The 24656-nt window shown below is 35.0% G+C and overlaps 1 protein-coding gene across 1 annotated transcript in view; it reads left to right on the forward strand.

Moving 5' to 3' along the window:
• Positions 1–3873: 3873 nt before the first annotated feature.
• The window catches only part of su(r) (dihydropyrimidine dehydrogenase su(r)), a 31805-nt gene continuing 11022 nt past the window's right edge, over positions 3874–24656 (forward strand). Inside the window, exons 1-8 of the mRNA XM_072530852.1 lie at positions 3874–4093; positions 17122–17232; positions 19022–19192; positions 19255–19416; positions 19610–19794; positions 19873–20335; positions 20413–20623; positions 20903–21087. Of these exons, the coding sequence (XP_072386953.1) occupies positions 4058–4093; positions 17122–17232; positions 19022–19192; positions 19255–19416; positions 19610–19794; positions 19873–20335; positions 20413–20623; positions 20903–21087 (1524 nt within the window). The 5' untranslated portion in view covers positions 3874–4057. The remainder of the gene's footprint in view (positions 4094–17121; positions 17233–19021; positions 19193–19254; positions 19417–19609; positions 19795–19872; positions 20336–20412; positions 20624–20902; positions 21088–24656) is intronic.

Here is a 24656-nt window from a genome sequence, read left to right on the forward strand (position 1 = left end):
TCTGTAAAAATGAGGGAGTTTTGAGAGCAGTTTAATTTCTCTGCTGCTTTCTTTTTAAATATACTACGTGGTGTGTCATATTTGTTATTGATAGTAAGACTTGTATCACAAATAGGCAGCTGTATCCTCCAAGGAGGTTGATGATTAAGGTTAGTTACATTGTATGTCTCAGGAAAATGTATGTTTAAACTATTTTGTAATTTTTGGATCCGGATATAAAACGGGGGACTTAATCTTTGTAAGGTGTTAAATGTCGATGTAAATCTGTCAGCAAACGTGTTTTTAAATGTCGGTATATGTGGATTGGCTGACAATTTAGCAGCATACACAAGGCTGAGGTAGTTTCTTCTTAGTTGAAGGGAAGGTTCACCTGATTCACAATATAAACTTTCAATTGGGCTAGTATGATGAGCTCCCAGTGCTATTCTTATTCCTGTGTTGTGTATTGGGTCTAGTAATTTAAGTATTGATGCTTTGGCTAAATTATAAGCAACTGCGCCATAATCTAGTTTAGAACGAATTAGAGTTCTGTAGACAGTTATGAGTGTTTGGAAATCAGCTCCCCATTGCTTGTGAGATATGCTTTTCAATAAATTTAGACCATTTTGAGTTGTTTGTCGAAGATGAAAAATATGATCTTTCCAGATTAACCTCTGATCTAGTTTCATTCCTAGGAAGGTAGTTGATTCAACATAAGTAATAGGTAACGAGTATAAGGTGAGATTAGGTGGTAGTATAATGTTTTTTGGGCTCTTGCTAAAGAAAATTGCTTTTGTTTTGTTTGGAGATATCTGTAGACCACATCTGTCTGACCAATTTTCTAGTTGATTGATAGCGTCTTGTATATATCTGGCAAGTGTTAGAACATTTTTCCCTCGAGAAAATATGACGAGATCATCAGCATATAAGCGTGCTTTTACTAATGAACTAAAGGATTTAGCGATATCATTAATCGCAATAAGGAACAATACTACGCTTAGTGTAGATCCTTGTGGGATACCATTAATTTGTGTTGTTGGCTCTGAACAAACATTATCTACACGAACTTTAAACTCACGAAATATTAGAAAATTTTTTATAAACTTAAGGATGTTACCTTTGATTGACCATCTGGATAAGTTTTGTAATATGTCGGATCTCCAAATTGTATCATACGCATGGGTTATGTCAAAGAAAACTGCTAAACACTCTTGATTGCATCCAAATGCTTCGTGAATTTCGGATTCTATATCAACTAGATTATCTAAAGTAGACCTTGATTTCCTGAAACCACTTTGAATAGGGGTAAGAAGTTGTTTGTCTTCTAGATACCACAGTAGTCTATTGCTTACTATTTTTTCCAGAATTTTACATATCGAACATGTTAGCGAGATCGGTCGATAAGACTCCGGATCTGATTTTCTTCTTCCCTGCTTAAGGACTGGAATAATAATTGACTGGTGCCAACTATCAGGAAACACATTTTTTGTCCAGATAAAATTGTAAATTTTTAGAAGGTATTGTTTACCTTCTTCGGGTAATGATTTTAAAAAGGCAACTGGAATGTTATCAGGTCCAGGACTGGTATCTTTTGTACAGTTTAATGAATATAGTAACTCGTCCATTGAGAGTTCGACGTTAAGAGGAGAATTAGTATGATCTTCTAAATCTATATAAGTGTTCTCTAAATTTTGTTTGTGTATTATGGAATTTGTAGAGATAATGTCATTGCTGGAGTGTCTTTGATACGTATCAGCAAGTATAGCAGTTATTTGTTCTTTCGTCGAGCAAGTAAGATTGTTATGTTCTAGATAATGGATTATATTGAAGGATTTTTTTCCATTCATTTTATTAATTATTTGCCAAACTTCGGAAATAGGAGTAGATGAATTTAAGGACGTAACATACGCTTTCCATGCTTCTTTTCTGCTTTTCTTCAATATATATCTACAGTAGGCTTGCTTTTGCTTAAATTCGAGTTGGTTTTGGAGTGTGGGGAATTTTTTAAATTTGTAAAAAGTTCTTTTTGATTCTCTGATTGCCATCTTACATTCCTGGTTCCACCAAGGGACTGGAGGATGTTTTTTTGGGAAATTTATAAAACCGACAGACATTTCTGCAGCTGTTGTTATAAGCTGAACAAAACTGGAAACTATAGAATTAATATTTGCACGGTCATCACTAGGAGGACTTAGCTCTGATATGGATCGAGATATTAAAGAAGAATATAAATACCAGTTGGCTTAAACAACTACTGTTTGACTTATTTTGGAAAAAATCAACTGTACAGTTAGTAAGATCTTTAGCTAAGTTATGGTGGGTTTGGACGTCTGTTTTTGTTCTTTTGTGTTTTTTATTGGGTTCTTTAAAAGGATTTCCACCCTCCGGTTCAGGAGAATTTGTTATATCAGAAGCATTTCTTTTAGGTGTTTGAGCTTCTGTTTGAGTTTCATTTATAGTTTTATTTATTTTACCAGGTTCAGAAGCATTACTTTTAGGTGTTTGTACTTTTGTTTGAGTTGCTATTTTAGTTTCCCTTATTTTACCCGGTACCGTCTCCATTGTTTGGGAGTTATCGAAAGAGGTAGAGTTTTTTGGTGTGGGTGAAGTGATGGTTTCAGTAGGTTGTGGATTACTGATTTGTTTGGTAAGTACGGGAGAATGTACTGTAGTTTGAGTTGTATTTTGTTGTGAACTAACAGTCTGGTCACATTGTGATTGAGAAATGTGTGTTGTATTGTCATTGGTGGATTGATTATTATGATTTGGGCATCGAGATGCTAAATGATCAGTTTGTTTACAAATAAAGCACGTTTGTTTTTCTAGTGAGAGAAATATTCGATAGTTCGATTGATCATGAATTATTAGTATTGAATCGGGGATATTTTCAAGATTTGTAGGGGATATATAAGTAAAACGTCGAAAACTAATGATATGTCTAAAACTAGGATTTGATGTTCCGATCCGTAAAAAATCTATTGGCGTTATTTGATAGATTCCTATCTTTTTGAGTTCATTTTCTATTACGTTATGTGGTATAGAAGGAGATACATTAGAAATAATTAGTTTTTCGTTTGGAGTAATTAGTTTTCTAGCTTGGATACGATGTTGGTTTACTATTATTATCCCATTGTCTGATTCCAAAAATTTTTGAACAATATTTTCCGAAGTGAAGTAGATGCATATACGATCATTAACAATTCTGGATATTGCAAGTATATTTTTGGGGTCAACTAAGTTGGCTACAGCATTCAGGTAATCCTCGATTTTTGAATTTGGAACTGTATTTACTACAATTGCTTGTTTTTTGGAAGGAAATATGTTGGTAGGTTCATTTAAAACTGTTGAATATAACTTTTGTGCAGTAGTGTCATTTTTGGGGATTTCTTGTTGTGAAAAAACATTTGATGATGAAGTTTGGTTCATGTTGATCTACGGAACCTGAGTACGGTCCTCGCACCAATACGAAATCATTGATAATAACTCGATGTAATTAAATAAATTAAATTACTTACAGTTAATGACCAAAAGTATCAACAATAAATAATTATTGTCAATAATTGACACTTTACTACACATTTAGCTTTCAATGTTTTTAAACAAAACCACAAAAACTAGGTGCGATTAAGGTAATTAGGTGTTGCTTCGTTGAACGCTCGAAGTCGAATGGTTTCTACAGCTTCCGGACTCGAAACTAATAGCCAATTTGGCTTATGCGATTTTGTTAATAAATAAAAACTTGTTATTGATACAAATTGTAATAGCATTTTAGCCATAATTTTCAGGATTACCTTCGTAGCAAGACAACAATTATGACGCAAATATTGTAAACACGAACATTCAATGTTTTATGTCATTTTTATGTCGATCGTTCTAACTTTCTATTAAATCAACAGTTCTTTCGTTTGTAAGATTTCAGAAATCACTTTGTATTATTTAAAACTGCTTCTTATCTAAATTATTTAAAAAGTATATTGTAATTCCATATCTCCGATGTTACCATAAAGTTAAATCAAATAGAAATACATTCTGTATTGCTTGAGATTATTTGTGGACGTGTTTGTGTGATCTACTTATTATGGCGAAAGTGAGTGTAGATTTGCCGGATATCGAGGTAAGTAGACAAATAAAAGTTATATTTTTAAAGTTGCAACATCTGTTTTCGCATTGGAATTATTTTTGGTGAATTACAAAACAATCATTCCATTTTTAATTGGAAAAATATCAAAAAGTGCTTGTTCAAAGTTTCGGCTTTTTAAATTGGAAGCTGTGCGCGAAAAACAAAAATGATATGAAGAATGAAACTGAAACAATTTCAATAACTAAGAAATAAAATGTATAAACCAGGAAGGTATCATTTATTATTATTAACAAAGGCTTTTTTGCACCATTCCTTTCTCCACTTCTTTCAATCCTCGCTTGATTCTTATTTTTTATTTTTTTTTCATATCCTCGTGCTTTTTCAGCCATTGGTTCCCTCTTTACCCACTTCTCCTCCATGTTTTTTTTCTATCATCTGTCATTAATTTTATTTCCTATAGTGATTTATAATATTACCCCTTACGTGTTTTTTTATTTTATTTTCCAAGTAAATATTTGCAATCTGTCCTGTTTGGACAATAATCAAATAATCAAACAGAGAAATTAACATGAGCGAAAAACCTGCAATGCTGGTACCTTCCTTATTAGATTTAACTAAAATTAATATTAAAAAAAAATCTTATATTCTAAATTTACTTATGAAAATCTATTTGGTAAGTCCAAAGGTTTGTGTCTCTTCCCAAGTCTTTTCACTTCCTTACTGTTGTCCAGTAGGTTTACTGCACTAGAATTTGTGTGAATTTCTAACCGCTTTAAATGCCTATCACTTCACTTTTTTTATTTCTTTACCCACAACACTCACTGAGAGATCACGATGTATGACTTCATTAGGGACGTAGTATGGTGCATTAACAATCTGCCTAAGGATCTTCGATTGGAACCTCTGCAGTATTTCAATATTGGATTCGCTTACACACCCCCAAAGTTGAATGCCATAGGACCAGATGGGTTTTAGGATTACTTAATACACTAATAATTTATTTTAATCCAAGTTTTTTCCGTTGATTGAAGATGTGGTTTCTCCAAGTAAGTCGTCTATCAAGTTGAATACCAAGGTATTTTTCACATCAGATTGCGGTATATCTTGATTGTTTAGTTGTACAGGTGGACATGTCAGACGTTTAGTTCTAAAAGTTACATCGTTTGATTTACTCTCATTAACCTTGATTCGCCATTTTCTTAACCACATTTGAATGGTGTTTAAGTGGACTTGTAACCTGCTAGGTGCTTCAATTGAATGTCTGTGCGACGAGAGGATGACGGTGTCATCAGCAAATGTTGTCAAAGAACACTGATCAGAAGTGGGTAGGTCGGCCGTGTATAATAGATATAAGAGTGGACCAAGCACACTACCTTGAGGTACGCCAGAGTTTATAGGTCTCAATGTCTGTTATGTAGGATTTGAATATCCTATAGTATTCAGATGTAGAATGTAGAAAAAACAAAACAATGTAGAAAAAACAAAACAGGCAATAGAGAAAAATAAGAACATGAAAGTTTTGAAGAGGAGCGTACAAAAGGGGAAAATAGAAATTAACAAACTGAGAAACAGCACTGGAGAAGAAACAACGAACAGAGATGAAATATTAAGAATAGTCGAAGAGTTCTACACAGAGTTATATAGATCAAGAAAAAAAGATAACAATACGGAACCTCCAATTACACTAAAAACTGGGGTATTAAACCAAGGGTCAGATTTAATGCCCGATATAACAAAATCAGAAATCAAAGAAGCCCTGAAGAAAATGAAAAATAATCGAACCCCGGGTGAAGATGGAATAGTATCAGAAGCACTAAAAATTGGAGGGGATGTATTACTTGAAAAAATTAAACAACTTTTCAATATCTGCCTTCACAGCGCCAATATTCCAACAGACTGGAACAACGCTACTATGATTCTATTACACAAAGCAGGAGACAAAGCAAATTTAGAGAATTACAGACCGATTAGCCTCCTCAGCCATATATATAAGTTGTTTACGCGAATACTAGTTAAGAGAATGGAAAGAAAATTAGAGACTTATCAACCAAGGGAACAGGCAGGATTCCGAAAAAGTTACGGAACAAATGACCATCTACAAAGTATAAAAACCCTAATAGAGAAAGCAGTGGAATACAATAAACCTCTAGTTCTAATATTTATCGATTTTCACAAAGCTTTTGACACAGTTGAGCTAAGCAAAATATTACAGGCGCTTAAAGAATGCAGGCTAGATTATAGATATACTAAATTATTATACAAAATATACCTGCAGGCAACAACCACTGTCAGATTACATACTAACAGTAATCGCATAAAAATAGAACGGGGGGTTAGACAAGGAGACCCAATGTCACCTAAACTTTTTAATACGGTGCTAGAACATGCTTTTAAGAATTTGGATTGGATGACAAAGGGAATAAAAATAGATGGAGAATATCTAAACAACTTACGTTTCGCCGATGATATACTTATAATAGCTGAAGATCTAGGTATGGCAAGAGAGATGGTACAGGAACTCGTTGTGGCTACAGAAAGTATAGGTTTAAATATAAATATCTCGAAAACAAAAATCATGACCAATTTGGTACCCAACCAGAACATCAGTATTGGTGGAAAAGAAATAGAACTCGTAGATAGATATAAATACCTGGGACATGAAATTATGATTGGCAGGGATAACCAGACTCATGAACTGAAGAGAAGAATCGGCCTTGGGTGGGCAGCATTTGGAAAACTGAGAGAAACTTTTAAAAGTGAGCTGCCCACATGCCTAAAGAGAAAGGTATTTGATCAGTGCGTCCTCCCAGTCTTGACGTACGGAGCAGAAACACTTACCTTAACAAAAGCAGCAGCTACCAAACTGAGAGTCACGCAGAGAAGAATGGAGCGGTCCATGTTAGGAATAACTCTGCGAGACAGAATAACCAACGAAGACATCAGGAGAAGAACCGGAGTGACTGATATCATCGAGAAGATAGCCAGACTAAAATGGAGATGGGCAGGACACATAGCCAGAATGACAGATGGGCGATGGACAAAGAGGTTATTGGAATGGAGGCCAAGGGAAGACAAGAGAAGCGTCGGTCGACCACCTACAAGATGGACTGACGATTTAAGAAGACTCGATAAAAACTGGATGAGAGCGGCGCAAGATAGACGGGGTTGGAAACATGAGGAAGAGGCATATGTTCAGCAGTGGACTCTTGAGGCTGGATGATGATAGTATTCAGATGGTAGTTGTTTAATTTTATACAGCAATTCTGTTTGCCACACTTTATCAAAAGCTTGTGTGACGTCCAAGAAGAGTGCAGAACAATAGCGCTTTTCCTTCAAATCCTGGTTTATAATATTAACAACTCTGTGCACTTGGTCAACTGCAGCGTGTTTTTGTCGAAAACCAAAGTAGTCAGGAACTAAGCAGTTTTCGTCTAGGAAAGAACTCAATTTCTTTATTATTAGTTTCTCAAGAATTTTAGCAAGAAATGGTAATAAACTAATGGGTCTATATGAAGTTACGGATTCCAAAGGTTTACCTATTTTATGGATTAAAATAACTTGAGTCACTTTCCGTTGTGAAGGAAGATATAATCTTAATACCGCGTTATAGATTTGTGTTAATAAGATGATAGCATTTTGTGGTAATTGACATAAGACGAATCCAGTAATCGGCTCATAACCAGGAGCTTTCTTTTTATTAGTATTAAGTATTGCGTCAATAATTTAGGGTTTTCTAAAAGGTTTAATAGGCAGAGACATCTGGTATGGGCAGTCCAAATATCTATAAATGTTTTTCTCTTCCTCTGGGTGTAACTCTCAAGGAAATATAGTAAAGGTTGTTGTGGTCATAAATATTTTCTGGTAGCCTCTCAAAGGGTGTAGTTTGTGGTTTCTAATGGCGATAAATCTCTCAGATATTTTGCAGTTGATGTATTTTTGAGATCACTTAACATTTTTTTGCTGCTTTGTTAAATGCAGCTTTATTGGTCGGTGTTCGATTGTTTTGCTATACCCCTTATATATATTTTAGCTACACACTTTTCCCTTCTACTCTATTTCTTCGCGTGAATCCTTTTTGGTTCCCACACATTGCTTTCATTTTTTCAATCGTCTTTCCTCTTTTTTTTTGTCCAATTTTGTTAGTTCTATTTAACTATTTTTTCCTTTGTCTAACTTTTTCCTTTTGCTTTCAATATCTTTTTAGTTAAATTGTTTTGGCGTTTCGTCAATAGTTATCCGTACCAGTTCAACCAATTTTTCCAGTAGAGGTCTTGATTTATTTGTTATCTAATTTCTTCTTTTCTCTATCTATTTTTTTATACTTACAGCAATCTTTCCAAGATATTTTAATTCCATAGCTGTTATTTTTGTTTCGTTTTCCTCTGTAATGTCCATGCGTCACTCGTGTATGTAGCACATGGGACAACTCATCATAATCACCTCGTCATCTCGTCTATCTACCTCAGCTTTGGTCTGCCTCGTTTTCCTACTTCCACCAGCTAAGCTGTTAAAATTTTTTATCATGTTTGATTTCGGGGCTCTGATTATAAGGGTCAAACAGGTATAAACACTTGTCTTTGTTATTTGTTAACTGCCTCGCAAGCACAGGAAACGCTACAAAATATTAAATTTCTGTGAACCATTGATTATCGTTTTTCAAAAGTGGGTGTTCTTGCCCCACTAACCTACGGACCACCTAAGAAGGGTGATAAGAGGTTTTCTGCCTACCTCATACTAAGAAAAGACTTTGAATCGAAACATCGCGATGTAAGCATCTCCTCTAGTTTGACCAAGATGTATGCGTCCCTTGCATCGTGACGCGCATATCAATTAATACACCACATTTAAAAGTTAAGTGTTTTTTTTGTACAGATAACAGCAATGAGTTAAGCCAGGTATATTTCGTATTTAAATTAATTGCTAATTTATTCACAATCAAAATATTCCATTTTTCTTCGTTATTATTAAAATCATTTAACCAGCGACCAGAAGTTTTACACAAAACACCCACAAATATACTATTTAAATTAGATATGTCCCAAGAAAACAGTTTCAGAATCTTTTTAGACCCTTTATTGATGATGATAAGTACAACTTTGTTTGCCAGGGGGATTAGTGCTGTCGTAGGGTAGATTAAGAATCATTTTTAACAATATATTTGAAGACTGTATTGTTCAATGTACGTAAAATGTCGTTGTTTCAAACTCGATTTTTTTATCACAAAAGTTGAGGGAACTCTGTCGAGTGTTTATTGTCTTGGAAACTTTTCAAGGGCAATTAGGTACTTATCTCTATATTAAATAAATTAATAAGCACTTAGTTTTATTTTCTGTAAATAGAGATTTGTGTATCTACGGCAATTTGAAAGTTTTAACCACCGGCACGTGTAAAAATAACATGTATATCAGTAGAGGATTGTAAAATTTTTAAATCAGACACGTTCATATTTACCATTTGACTTACTTTGTCTTACTTTGGATCGCATTAGATCAAGTTGGAGTTTACATAAAATATCTGAAAACACCAGCTTTGAAAAAATAGACAGATAGTTACAAATTTTGCATTTTCCTGATTCTTGCACAAAATGTAAGTTATAAATCAATTTTTGGTTATTGTTATATTTACAAAGATATATTAATTAATTTTGACAGGGGTAACTGAATAACTGAAAGAGTAAAAGCAGACAATAGAGCATTTTGGAAATGCCAAAAACTACTAAAAAATAAAATAAAAAAAGATGTTACAGTGGGCGGTACATAACTGTGCTTTGTGCCCTCCAATTAAAATTGGCAGATCCTTGTCTACCTGGCCTTTCGGCATACAACCGTTAGCGCCTTCACTGCCCCTACGAGTCCGACACCAAAATGAAGGTGACACGTTGCATACGCATCGCAGGGCTCAACCTCCCCCGTAGTACATGTGTTGCGATTACCTCACGCATTCCACGGGCGGACTAGGCAGAGAAATTTCCACCTCGCACGTAGACAGGTCGCCGCCGAGGATCTCTCCTCTACTACTCTTAAATCTCCAGGCGGGTACGTGCCGAGACACCGACACCACGATTGGTGGTGTAAGGCCAAAAGAGGTGTGTACGGGCCCAGCTCGTTCAACCTCGCCTGGTTCTCTTGGAATGAGAGTAGAGTGGTCCCACGAGAGTCTCGTCTCGGATACTAGGAATGTAGACCCGTAACCGTGACTCCTAAGCATCCGTGTGCGTTTCTACAAACTCGACACCTTAAGCGACGGCTCTCCACCTCTCAATTCCTACCCATTAGTCGCCTCTTACGACAGGCAGGGCCTTCTGACCTCGGCCGTATTCTTATCTCCGCGAGCCGAGTAGGCACTACAGTAGACTGAAACGAAGCTTCTGTACTGGCGGTGTATTACTTTTTTCCTCTGCAGTAAAATGCTGAGGCGAGCATCACGGAACTAGCTATTTATCCATCAAGGAACTATTCAGTAGATACCTATACCTCTATAATTGTTGGGGTCTTCTTAATCTCCTTTCTTGATCATTGGTATCATTATGCTGTTTCTCCATTCGTCTGATATCTTGCAGTGCAATATTAGTTTTTGTATAAGTTTTGTCATTTCTAGGGTTATACTTTCTCCTCGGTGTTTTAGAAGCTCGTTGGTTATTCCGTCTGGTCCTGGTGACTTTCTATTTTTGAGTGAATTTATGGCTATTTCTACTTATTGAAAACTGATTTATATTTCGTGTCTTAATTCAGGTACGTTATTGTGTTGATTATTTTCCTTTCCTTTAAACAGTTCCGTCAGGTATCTTTCCTATTCGTTTGCTGGTATGTTATTGTATTCCTTCAATTCTGCCATTTCCTTCCGTTGGTTTCTTATAAATCTCCAGATTTGTTTTTGTGTACCGTAGAAGTCGTTTTTCATCCTTTTTGTAAAATGTTCCCAGTGTACATTTTTTGTTCTTCTTACCAACTGCTTTATTTCATTTCATATTCTTCTATAGGTGTCTCGAGATTCTGGAGTATTTGATATTTTGTACTTCGTGTAGGCCTCTCGTTTCTCTTTACATTTCTCTTTTATTTATTTTCTGAACCGTGGTTGTTTCTTTTGAGTAACTCAAAATCCGCGTTCATGCCCACAGTCGATCCCAAGCCCGGATGAAAGAGGAGGCTTGACAGGCCAGATTAGCATCCTACCCATTTTAAAAGAAAACAAGGCTCAAAGAACCGATATAAAAGACATAAATGTCATCTGATTAATAACAACATTGAATCATGTATCTCAACTTTTGTCCTAATACGACTCAACCTTTTCTATATTATTATTGTCCAGAATTATATACTCAGTTTTGATTGTTATCTATTTAGTTTTTGCTAGATTTATTGTTAGTCCTATTTCTTTTATATAACAGGCTACTCTATAGTTCTCTAATTTATATTAATTTTCCTTTTTAAATATCAGTATTCTAAGAGCATTTAACCAAGCTGTGGGTACTTTACTTATTTTTATACATTTATTAAAAAAGATTTTGAACATTTTTATGATGTGTTGTCTGCCATACTTGCTCATACTAGTCCGTCGTAACCTGGAGCTTTTTTATTTCGCATAGTGCTCATTGCGTTCCTTATTTCGTCCTCTGTTATATCTTTTATATCTTCAGATCCAACTTTTTTTACTATCTTTCGGTGTTTTTCGTCTTTACCTGGTGATGGTGTTGCTTTTGAATCGTATGTTTGGTACTAGTTTTCTATTATGGTGATTATTTTTTGAATTTCGATAATTTCCCTGTTTTCATCATTAATTAGTTTTGTAATTAGATGTCTATCTTCGCTTGCTTTCTTCTTCCAGTTTTGTATGCCTTTCTTTTCTTGCAGTATTTCATGTAACTGTATAATTTTGTACTTCCTTGTGTCTTTCCTAGATTTTTTCTTAATTATTTTGATGATTTCTGTCATTTTTATTTTATTATTTAAGTTTTCGGTCATGCACAAGTTGTTGTCTCTTTTTTGGATCGATTCTTTTGCTACTGATACTACAATTTGTTAAATTTTTATTTAGGATTTCAAGGTTTGAATTTTTGTCTATTAGTGCAGTACGTTCTGTCAGTTTTTCTTCATATTCGATTTTGCTTTGTTTTAGTTCGTCTATATTTATTGTTTTTTGCCTGGTTTTTTTACTTATATAAGTTTCTTGTTAATCATCTAATTAAAATTTCTTTATTATCTAAGTTAATGTTACGTAAAGAACTTAACATTTTATCATGATCAAATGCCTTTTCGAAATCGACAAAACAGGACAAACAATTTATTTGATATTTTAACAAGGCATTGAAATTCTCAGAGGCACGTATTACGGAAAATATTTGAACAATATACAAATACATTAAATAAACAACCTATAAAATTTAATATGTTAATACTACAAAACCGATTTCTAATAATATTTTGAAATAGTAATCTAACTAAACTATTTAGTTTATATTTAGATTATGATGATGGTAGTTTACATTATATTTCCAAACAAAAGAATACAGATACAACGTTGAGACACGAATTTTAACAGCTGATAGTGTAGTTTATATTTGATATCTACTTAAATATTCATAAAAATATATATTTATCTTTGGCTTCAATTGTTTCAATGTGGATTAATTCTAAATGATGTTAGATAACATGAGTGGCGATTTCAATAAATTATACCTATCTTAACATTCTTGTACTTATTGTATTTAATTATGTATTATTTTTTAAAGGATTCGTTAGTACGTTCTACGTACAGAAATAATCTTTAAACATCTATACTCGATTTAGAAATGCTTGTTAGCTCAGTTTTTATGGCACAAGATTACAACGGTTCGTTCAAAACAGAAAAATTATAAATACAAACTTACAGCTAAAATGCAAATGAGCAAGCTTTGAAGATTTAAGCCAAAATTATACCTCTCAGTGGTGAACATGAACTTACTTTACCATAGAGAAATAAAAAATATCAATAAGTAGCATCATTTTTATCATACATTCGTCATTTCGCAAAGAAATTATATATTCTGTTGTATCTTGTATTATCATATGGAGTTTGCAGAGTTTCTTCCTCTGCTATGACATGTCTTCTAGCCTTTTGCCAATCAACAGATGAAATTTTTGATTGTATTGTTTCCTGCGACATATCCTTTCATTTCAGCCCAGATTAGTTCAACGATAAGGTGGTAATCGCTACACTTTAAGTCCACGTCGTTTTACTACTTCATCTATAGCATACATTTTGAGGATTTAAGCCAGAATTACACCTCTCAGTGGTGAACATGAACTTACTTTACCATAGAGAAATAAAGAAATATCAAAAAGTAGCATCATCTTCATCACTCCATTGATGAGAATGAGAAAATTTTGCCTAAAAAATGACTGTTATGAAAGTTTGTTGCCTGGCAATTTTCGCGAATTAAATTTTGATAGGTAAATCACCCATTCTTTTCTACCAAAGCATAATTTTGTGTATTATTGACTTCTAGCATTTGGGAACTCGAAGTTCCAGCTTCATTTGTTGTTCTGAGATTTTCGATCAACTTCTGGTGGTGACTGGAATCCAGTTGCAGATATGGTTTTTGGAGAGCTTGCATTTTAGTGAACCGTTAATTTAATTAACTCCTGTTTAGAAACACCTTGCTTGAACAAGGCTGACATACCTACCCTTACGAAGATTATACACGTGGACTTCTCCAAAAGATAACACCAACAATATAATCAGAAACCAAATAGATTTTATAACGATTAACAAAAGGTTTCGTAATGGAGTACAAAGTGTAAAAACCTATCCAAGCGTAGATGCAGATACGGATCATAATCTATTACTAGCAAACGTCAACATTAAACTCAGGAAACCGGAGAAAAAAGTTAAAACCACCAAAATTAACATCAAAAACCTAAAAGACGACAACTGCCAACAGCAACTAAACGCAGAGATAAATAAATTAACTGAAGGAAGCGTTGAATGGGCAGATATGAAAAAAGCCATACTAAAAGCGGGAAAGGAGGTCCTAGGCGAAGAAGAGAAAACCACTAAAAAAGACCGGATGACACCGGAAATAGTTGAGCTAATAAATGAAAAAAGAAAATACAAAAATAAAGATGAAAATAAATATAAAACCATCAAGAATAAAATCAAATATGAAATCAGAAAGGCTAAGGAGAAATGGATGAACAAAGAATGCCAGGAATTGGAAGAACTCAGCAACAAACATGACACCTCAAACTTACATAAAAAAATGAAAGAACTTACAGGCAACACCAGACAAAGAAGAACACTCATAACAAGAGATAATAATGGAGAAATACTTACTGAAGAGAGCAAAATAAAGGAAGTATGGGAACAATATATAATCCATCTGTTTCATGACGAGAGAGAAAATGAACAAGATATAGGTGAAGAAAAACAATACCTACAAATTTTACCCTCAGAAGTAAAGAATGCCCTACAGAATGCAAAACAATAAAGAGCACCGGGTCCTGATCAAATTCCAGTTGAACTGTTAAAAGCCTTAGATGACGGTAATATAAAGAGACTCACCCGAATTCTCAACCACATATATGTAGAGGGCAACATCCCGGAAGAATGGCTTGAATCGATATTTTTACCTCTACCAAAAAACAACAATCCCAAATCATGTAATGACTATAGATTGATAAGCCTAATGTGCCACCCTTTAAAGATTCTCTTGAAAATTGTTCAAAACCGAATTTATAAGAAATGTGAGGAGCAGATAGATGAAACTCAGTTTGGCTTCAGAGGAGGCATGGGTACAAGAGAAGCATTATTTGCATTGACGGTACTCTTGCAGAAATGTCGGGAATATAACAAGAGTGCATATGTATGCTTCATAGACTTTAGGAAGGCCTTTGACCGAGTGCAGCATATGAAGTTAATAGATGAATTAAAAAACATCAATTTAGACAGAAAAGACATTGAGTTTATTAAGGCTATATACTGGAACCAGAAAGCAGTAGTAAAGGTGAACGATATAGAAACAAATAATATACCGATTGCGAGAGGGGTTAGGCAAGGATGCGTCTTGTCTCCGACGCTTTTCAACGTGTACTCACAGGTCATATTCAGAAAAGCCTTATGGGAAAGAAAAGAGGGAATAAGAATTGGTGGAGAAATCATAAACACCATGAGATTTGCAGATGACACGGTAATTATGGCTGAGAGTATAGAAGAACTACAAACTTTACTAGATGCAATAAATAGTGAATGCATTCAAATGGGACTTGACATCAACAAGACCAAATTTATGATAGTATCAAGGAGTCCAATAAATAATGAACAACTAACTCTTGGTGGACAGCAAATAGAGAGAGTGACAAAATATAAATATCTGGGAGCTTACATCAACACAGAATTAGATCCAGACCAAGAGATCCGGGTACGAATAGAAATGGCAAGGGCAGCGTTCTTAAAATTCAAACAATTGTTCTGTGACAAAAATCTGAATACTGCGCTGAGACTGAGGTTTGTTGAATGTTACGTCTGGTCGCAACTATTGTACGGGATAGAAACATGGACACTAAAAGCGCAAATAGTTAAAAAGATTGAAGCCTTTGAACTTTGGATATACCGGAGAATGTTAAGAATTCCATGGACTGCCAGGGTCACCAATGAGGAAGTGCTGAGAAGGATGGGTCGAGACAAAAAATTGTTGAGAACGATAAAAGTACGCAAGACTGCATACCTTGGACACATACTAAGAAATAATAAATATAGTCTTCTGCAGGTCATCATGCAGGGTAGAGTCGATGGCAAAAAGGGAATAGGTAGAAAGAGGAAGTCATGGCTGCGAAATATTCGAGACTGGACAAACATGACTGTAGACGAATTATTCCACGTTGCAAAAGACAGAGAAGCTTTTAAAAATGTGGTCGCCAACCTCCGTTAATGGAGACGGCATAGGAAGTAGAAGAAGAAACACCTTGCTTGAACAAGGCTGACATAGCTGAAGATCGATTAGAATGGTTTGTTATTTTATGTTTTTTGTGTCTATTTCAATTTGTTCAGTTGACATTTTTGTCCACGTAGATACGGTGTTAATTCCAAGTGCACAGTTTTTGAACCAAGATCCATCCTTCCAGTTGGGGTGAACGCTAAGAAAGAGTGTCTGATAAAATCTTTGGTCCCCTTTTTTCGATTAATTTCAAAAATAATCTAACTGGGCATACATTTTCATTTGATGAATTTCTTTTGGAAAAATGCTGTTGTATTCAATTCGGCTCGTAAAGTCTCCCATAACATCAAATTCCTTCTGGAAAAAGTTAATTTTGCAGTTTACGGCCTTATTGCCTCTTAAAGCAAGTTCAAATGAGCAAAGGTAAAAAAACTGTTTGTGCACCACCGGGGTTTCCTCGTCGTAGCTTTGGATGATTTTTAATAGTTCTTCGGTAGATAATACTTTTGAAAACTGAGTTTTCTTTTTTCTTGAACACTTTGAAACTGCCTCTGCTTGGTATCTCTGGCCAATCTTGCACATTTGAAATATATCTGTGAAGGGGTCGATTTTTTTGCCGTACTCCGTAAAATATTTTTCTTGTACCATTTTTGATGTAGTATTTCACATTGACTTTACAGACGATTCTTTGTAGTCTTCGCCATTGCCTTTTTTAATGTTAAAGGCATAATCCTCGAGACTTTTTGCTAGTTCCGTTATCTTAGTACATCTTTCAAGCGTAAAATTTCTCACCCGTATGAACTCCAAAAATTAGGTCCAAATAGAGCTTCTGGACCTCTGCATGTTCAATAGGACATTTTCCGAAACCAATTTTTTGATTTCTTCACCTGACTTTCATCCAAATCTTGATTGTTGACATCTGTCCAAAATTGATTACGCCTCAATGACATTTGTCAAACTGACAACAATATAATTACCAGATATCGTGACGGATCTGTCATAATTTTGTCGCTGTGAAATCACGAGAAGGAAGGAGTTTTGTCAGTAGGAAACCTGGCGTTTCTATGACGTTTTATCAGTTAAAAATAGTCAAGTGAAATATCCTATATAATATCTTTGTTATATAACTAACTATTTTGCTTTGATTTAGAATATCCTGGCTCTCAATCCGCGCGTTAGAGAATACTCCAATTTCGTTCCCTCGAATGCCACCAAAAAGAACAAGACCCATTGGAAAAGAAATTTGGACAAGAAATGTAATGTAAGTATTTTTATCTTGTTTTGGCTAATGATCGAAGTGCAATATAAAAAATATAAAGAAGATATATCGCTGGTAATCGCTTAATAATTTTTCGGCAAAAATAATAACACTTTAATAAGTGTAGGCGAAACTAATTGTTTTTATTTGTATGTCTGTAAGACTATAACTACTAAAATAGTTTTTCGAGTTTTCCTCGATAAATATCGACGATAATATACACGCTAAAAATATACGAGGCATGTTTTTTAAGTAAGTACCGTTTTGCGATTCCGCCGCCGCAGCGCTACGGTCGGCGTTCCGCGCATGAGCGCTGGTTACCTACATCTCTTGTCTATGCACTGACGCCATTACAGTCTTATTCTTTATTGTATACTTGTTTACTCCAGTGTTTAAGATGCCTCCAATAATCGTGTCACGCTGATTGTGAAGTACGGGCTGTTATACGATTTCTTAGTGCTAAAGGCGTAAAACCGATCGATATTCATCGTGAGATCGTTGAAGTTTACGGACAAAACATTATGAGTGATGGAATGGTAAGGAAATGGGTAAGAGCATTTAAAGATGGCCGCACAAATGTGCATGATGAAGAACGGAGTGGGCGTCCTTCGGTCGTTAATGAAAATTTGGTGCAGAAAGTGGACGAAAAGGTGAGAGAAAACAGACGCTTTACAATTTCATCATTGTCCGACTGCTTTCCTCAGTATTCTCGTAGTGTTTTGTATCGCCTTGTTACCGAGAACTTGAATTACCGAAAATTGTGTTCACGTTGGGTTCCAAAAATGTTGACGGATTTGCACAAAACCCAACGTTTAGGCAGTGCATTGACTTTCCTTGAGCGGTACCACAGTGAAGGTGAAGATTTTTTAGACCAAATTGTTACTGGTGACGAAACGTGGGTGGCCTACGTCACACCAGAATCGAAACAACAATCCATGGAATGGCGACATTCATCATCACCCAAAAGAGTGAAGTTTAAGTAAACAATTTCTGCCCGGAAAATCATGTGCACAGTTTTTTGGGACAGAAAAGGAGTATTGCTAGTGGAGTTTCTGCCTCGTAATGAGACAATCAATGAAGCGTCTTATTGTGAGACATTGAAAAATCTGCGTCGTGCAATCCAGAACAAAATACGTGGCAAGTTGAGTAAGGGTATCGTTTTGCTGCATGACAATGCCCGTCCACATGTGGCTAATCAGACCAAAGATCTCATCAAATCATTTAAATGGGAAACTCTAGATTATCCTCCATACAGCCCTGATCTGGCGCCCAGCGACTACCATTTGTTCCAGCACTTGAAGAAACACCTGGGCGGTCAGCTTCTTCAAGACGATAACGAAGTCAAAACATTTGTGATGCAGTAGTTAACAAGTCAGGCGGCAGAATTTTATCAGGAGGGTATTCAAAAACTGGTGCCACGTTATGACAAGTGCCTCAATATTCACGGAAATTATGTAGAAAAGTAGATTAAGGTACAGGCTTTCATGTAAAAATAAAATTATTGCCATATCTTTGCACGTCTTTTTTTAATTCCAAAACGGTACTTACTTAAAAACACGCCTCGTAACTTAACAATATTTGCGGTGACAATAATTACTTCTAGACTGCTATCGGCGAAAAACCTTTTCTTCATCTGAGTACCAGCGAAGACTACAGTTACTTTTAAATTATACTCTTTGCTGCGCTTTTTGGAAGCACCAGCGATATACTATATAAGAAATGTAGTTTTACACTTTGTTTTTTGTAAAATTTTCTAATATTGTAACGTATTATAAATATGTTTTACTTTTAGAGTTGTTCGTCTTTGGAGAACAACTTTTCTGATGTCAAACCCACTACGTTGAGCGAAAGAGCCGCTCTAAGAGAAGCAGCCAGGTGTTTAAAGTGCGCTGATGCTCCATGCCAAAAATCTTGTCCGACCCAGCTCGACATCAAGTCCTTCATAACAAGCATAGCAAACAAGGTACACATGTTACTCAATGTTATTATTTAACACATTTCTTCAAACAGTTTTTTTTATTTTAGAATTATTATGGAGCAGCTAAAGCTATATTTTCCGATAACCCATTGGGTATTACATGTGGTATGGTATGTCCTACCAGCGACCTCTGTGTTGGAGGATGTAACCTACAAGCTTCAGAAGAAGGGCCCATTAATATTGGTGGGTTACAACAATTTGCTACTGAGGTAAGTCTGAAAAAAGGACGATTTTGCTATAATATAACAAATTTATAGCAAAATGATTAAATTTTACGATACCATGTATTTTATCTGTTATTTACTATTTGTGCTAGGTAGATCTCACTGTTTATCTATGATTTTTTGATCTCAATAAATAAATATGAGTTTCTTATCGTCTTTATTTCGATTTTGTTTACAGATATTTAGTAAAATGGGTGTTAAACAGACACGAAATCCAAGAACCCCTAGTCCAAAAAATCCTGATTCTAAAATAGTTTTGGTAGGTGCAGGGCCTGCTTCTTTATCATGTGCTTCGTTCCTTGGCCGTTTAGGGTATGATAACGTTACGATTTTTGAAAAAAACGATGTCATTGGTGGTTTAAGGTAAGCATATTTACATTTCTTATTTATTTTATATAAAATTTTGTTCCTAATTTAAATTTATTCCCTTCTTATTTTTAGTACCACTGAAATCCCCCAGTACCGACTTCCAGCATCTGTAGTAAACTTCGAAATAAGCTTGATACAGGATTTAGGAATAAAGATCGAAACCGGTAGATCTCTTTCTACCAAAGATCTTACAGTAGATAGACTCCTAGAAGACGCGAAAGCTGTGTTCTTAGGAATAGGTCTTCCTCAACCCAAAATAGACCCGCTCTTCAAAGATTTAACCGCAGAAATGGGTTTCTACAGTTCCAAATCATTTTTGCCCAAAGTTGCGCGGGCTAGTAAGAATACGGAAAACCCCAGTTGTCCTTGCAAGCAAAGTGCCGAGATGTTGCCAAAATTACACGGAAATGTGATTGTTTTGGGAGCAGGTGACACTGCTTTTGACTGCGCCACGTCAGCTTTGAGATGTGGAGCGAAGAAAGTCTTTGTGGTGTTTAGGAGAGGATTTACTAATATTAGAGCCGTACCAGAGGAGGTAAGTTGCTGCTAAGTTAGATTTTTGCATTTGGCCGAACTCCTGGATGACCTGACGTTTATGTTTTCTAACTGTAGGTGTCAGTAGCAGTTGAAGAGAAATGTGAATTAATAGGATTTTTGGCTCCTCATTCTGTCAATGTTAAAAATGGAAAAATAGTTTCCGTTACGTTCAGTAGAACTGAAGAAACTGAAGATGGCAAGTGGGTACAAGATACTGAACAGCTAAATACCATCAAAGCGAGTTTCTTAATATCAGCGTTTGGATCAGGAGTAGAAGATCAGGAAGGTAAGATTATTTTCTGTTTCTGGGTTGGTCTTTATGTTTCTCTCTGTCTACCTATCGAAATATTGTCTAAGGATATAACCAGCTATAACAAAAATTAGTGAGCTCAAGTTTGTTTTAAGAGGAGATTACACTTCTGATCATTTCGCCAGATAGATTAGGTTAACTAAAGTGAACTTTCTTTAAATTTTCCTACCTTTTTCCCTTTTGTAACATCTAATCTATAATCTGTATGTATGTGGACACTGTAAAAACAAATTAATCTTTACTTCTTGCTTCTAGTCATCGATGCTTTAGCTCCCCTGGAACTAGGACCTAAAAACCTTCCAGTAGTTGATGTTAATACTATGCAAACATCTCATCCTTTGGTCTGGTGTGGCGGAGATCTCGCTGGAGTCGCTGAAACTACAGTAGAAGCTGTGAATGATGGAAAAATAGCAGCCTGGTACATTCACTGTGCTTTGGAGGTAATATTCTGTGCATAACTTAACTGAAATTGTTGAAATTCGGTATTATTTAATATACAGGGTGTCCCATAATTAATTGGACATTAGCTAATGGGTGATAGATGACATCAAAATAAAGCGTTTGAGCTCAAATTGCTTAGGAAAATTGTTGCTAGTTTTCGTTCTACAGGGAGATTCATTAATATTTTTTTATATTATTTTTATGGATATATTGAAAACTATTTAACCGATTTAAGTGAAATTTGGTATCTTGCTATTATTTAGTATGCTTAATAAGAAAATGATATTAGTTTTACCATTGACACTAGGTGGCGCCACCTACTGTAACATTGGTTCATTAATGGGGCCATAATTTTTTTGTCCGCCCTGTATAAACATTCTAGGAAAAAAAACATGAAATAACATTCAATTCTACACAAAAAAGGTATTCTTGTTTCAAATCAAAAAAGTACACCGTTTTCGAAATAAACGTATTTTGTTAATGATGTATGTCTCTATTTAATTTTTTGCAAAACAAGTATGCTTTGAACTTAATGACAACGTCAAGACGTAACTACGAATTTATTTATTATTAGTTGTCAAAGGTAACCACGAATATATTTATTATTAGTTGTCAAAGTGCAGGGCGAGTCATTATTTGTCAAAGTGCTATTAAGTTTTTTATAAACCACTTAAGATAAAGGAAAAATGCCACGTCATAGTGAATTTTCTAATGTAGAAATGCGCGATATGATCTGTTTGTATGCCCAGGAAAATTTTTGTTCTCGTAAAGCAGCTGAACTCTATTTCGAACTTTATCCCAATAGAAGGCAATCAAACCATAAAACTATTAAATCATTGTTCGACAGATTAGGCGAAACAGGGTCATTTCATCCCAAAAACAGGAATGCTGGAAGACCGAGAGTAATTGATGCGGATATGGAGGATGAAATTGTTGTGCGTGTTGCAGAAGATCCAGAAACCAGTAAAAGGCTTGTTTCTGCGGCCACTGGTATAAGCAAATCTACGGTGTCAAGAATAGTACGGACAGAAAATCTGTATCCGTATAGTTTTACTCCAGTACAGAATCTTTTACCACAGGATTTTCCAGCAAGGCTCCGATTTAGTCAGTTTATGATGGGGCGGCATTTAGACGATCCAATGTTTTATAATAAAATTTTATTTACCGATGAAGCCACATTTACTAGAAGGGGCGTATTTAACTGGCGCAATAGCCATACCTACGCGACAGAAAATCCTCATGCATTTCAAGAACATCATTTTCAACACGAGTTTTCCATAAATATCTGGTGTGGCATATTTGGGGATTGTATTGTAGGACCATTCGAATTACCAACTAGGCTTGACGGAGTAACGTATCTAAATTTTTTGAGAAAAGATTTACCAACTCTTTTAGAAGACATACCTCTAAATTTAAGACGGAACTCTTGGTACATGCATGATGGTGCACCACCACATTACAGCCTAGAAGTTAGAAATTATCTAGATGAAATTTATCCTCAAAGGTGGATTGGTAGGCCTGGTACATTCACTGTGCTTTGGAGGTAATATTCTGTGCATAACTTAACTGAAATTGTTGAAATTCGGTATTATTTAATATACAGGGTGTCCCATAATTAATTGGACATTAGCTAATGGGTGATAGATGACATCAAAATAAAGCGTTTGAGCTCAAATTGCTTAGGAAAATTGTTGCTAGTTTTCGTTCTACAGGGAGATTCATTAATATTTTTTTATATTATTTTTATGGATATATTGAAAACTATTTAACCGATTTAAGTGAAATTTGGTATCTTGCTATTATTTAGTATGCTTAATAAGAAAATGATATTAGTTTTACCATTGACACTAGGTGGCGCCACCTACTGTAACATTGGTTCATTAATGGGGCCATAATTTTTTTGTCCGCCCTGTATAAACATTCTAGGAAAAAAAACATGAAATAACATTCAATTCTACACAAAAAAGGTATTCTTGTTTCAAATCAAAAAAGTACACCGTTTTCGAAATAAACGTATTTTGTTAATGATGTATGTCTCTATTTAATTTTTTGCAAAACAAGTATGCTTTTAACTTAATGACAACGTCAAGACGTAACTACGAATTTATTTATTATTAGTTGTCAAAGGTAACCACGAATATATTTATTATTAGTTGTCAAAGTGCAGGGCGAGTCATTATTTGTCAAAGTGCTATTAAGTTTTTTATAAACCACTTAAGATAAAGGAAAAATGCCACGTCATAGTGAATTTTCTAATGTAGAAATGCGCGATATGATCTGTTTGTATGCCCAGGAAAATTTTTGTTCTCGTAAAGCAGCTGAACTCTATTTCGAACTTTATCCCAATAGAAGGCAATCAAACCATAAAACTATTAAATCATTGTTCGACAGATTAGGCGAAACAGGGTCATTTCATCCCAAAAACAGGAATGCTGGAAGACCGAGAGTAATTGATGCGGATATGGAGGATGAAATTGTTGTGCGTGTTGCAGAAGATCCAGAAACCAGTAAAAGGCTTGTTTCTGCGGCCACTGGTATAAGCAAATCTACGGTGTCAAGAATAGTACGGACAGAAAATCTGTATCCGTATAGTTTTACTCCAGTACAGAATCTTTTACCACAGGATTTTCCAGCAAGGCTCCGATTTAGTCAGTTTATGATGGGGCGGCATTTAGACGATCCAATGTTTTATAATAAAATTTTATTTACCGATGAAGCCACATTTACTAGAAGGGGCGTATTTAACTGGCGCAATAGCCATACCTACGCGACAGAAAATCCTCATGCATTTCAAGAACATCATTTTCAACACGAGTTTTCCATAAATATCTGGTGTGGCATATTTGGGGATTGTATTGTAGGACCATTCGAATTACCAACTAGGCTTGACGGAGTAACGTATCTAAATTTTTTGAGAAAAGATTTACCAACTCTTTTAGAAGACATACCTCTAAATTTAAGACGGAACTCTTGGTACATGCATGATGGTGCACCACCACATTACAGCCTAGAAGTTAGAAATTATCTAGATGAAATTTATCCTCAGAGGTGGATTGGTAGAGGTAGTGTATACCCATGGCCAGCACGCAGTCCCGAACTAAATCCCCTAGACTTTCACTTGTGGGGCTACCTAAAGTCACTTGTTTATAAAAAAAATAACCGTCAAGAGTTATGGCAAAATATTGTAGAGGGAGTTAACGTAATTAGGGCCCAAAGAAACTCATTATTTAAAATAAAACAAAACTTACACAAAAGATTTAGATTATGTAGTTCATCTAATGGTGCACATTTTGAACACTTATTGTAATTTTTTTTCGTTTCGTTTTGAATTATTCACTTTGTTAATTGTTTTATATTCACTTCATTGTTTAATTTAATTTCTGATTTTTTTAAAATTTGTTACTGGATCAAAGGTTTAATAAAAATAATTGTTTCAATCATATGCATTTTGTTTGCAAAAATTATCTACTACTAATACATTTAATATTCACTTTTATTTAAGACCTTTTGAATAATATTTGAATTTACATAAGTTTTTGTAAAATTTTTTTATTTTATGCACGTCTCT

The sequence above is a fragment of the Diabrotica undecimpunctata genome, chromosome 4 (assembly GCF_040954645.1).
Source record: "Diabrotica undecimpunctata isolate CICGRU chromosome 4, icDiaUnde3, whole genome shotgun sequence".
Lineage (NCBI taxonomy): Eukaryota > Metazoa > Arthropoda > Insecta > Coleoptera > Chrysomelidae > Diabrotica > Diabrotica undecimpunctata.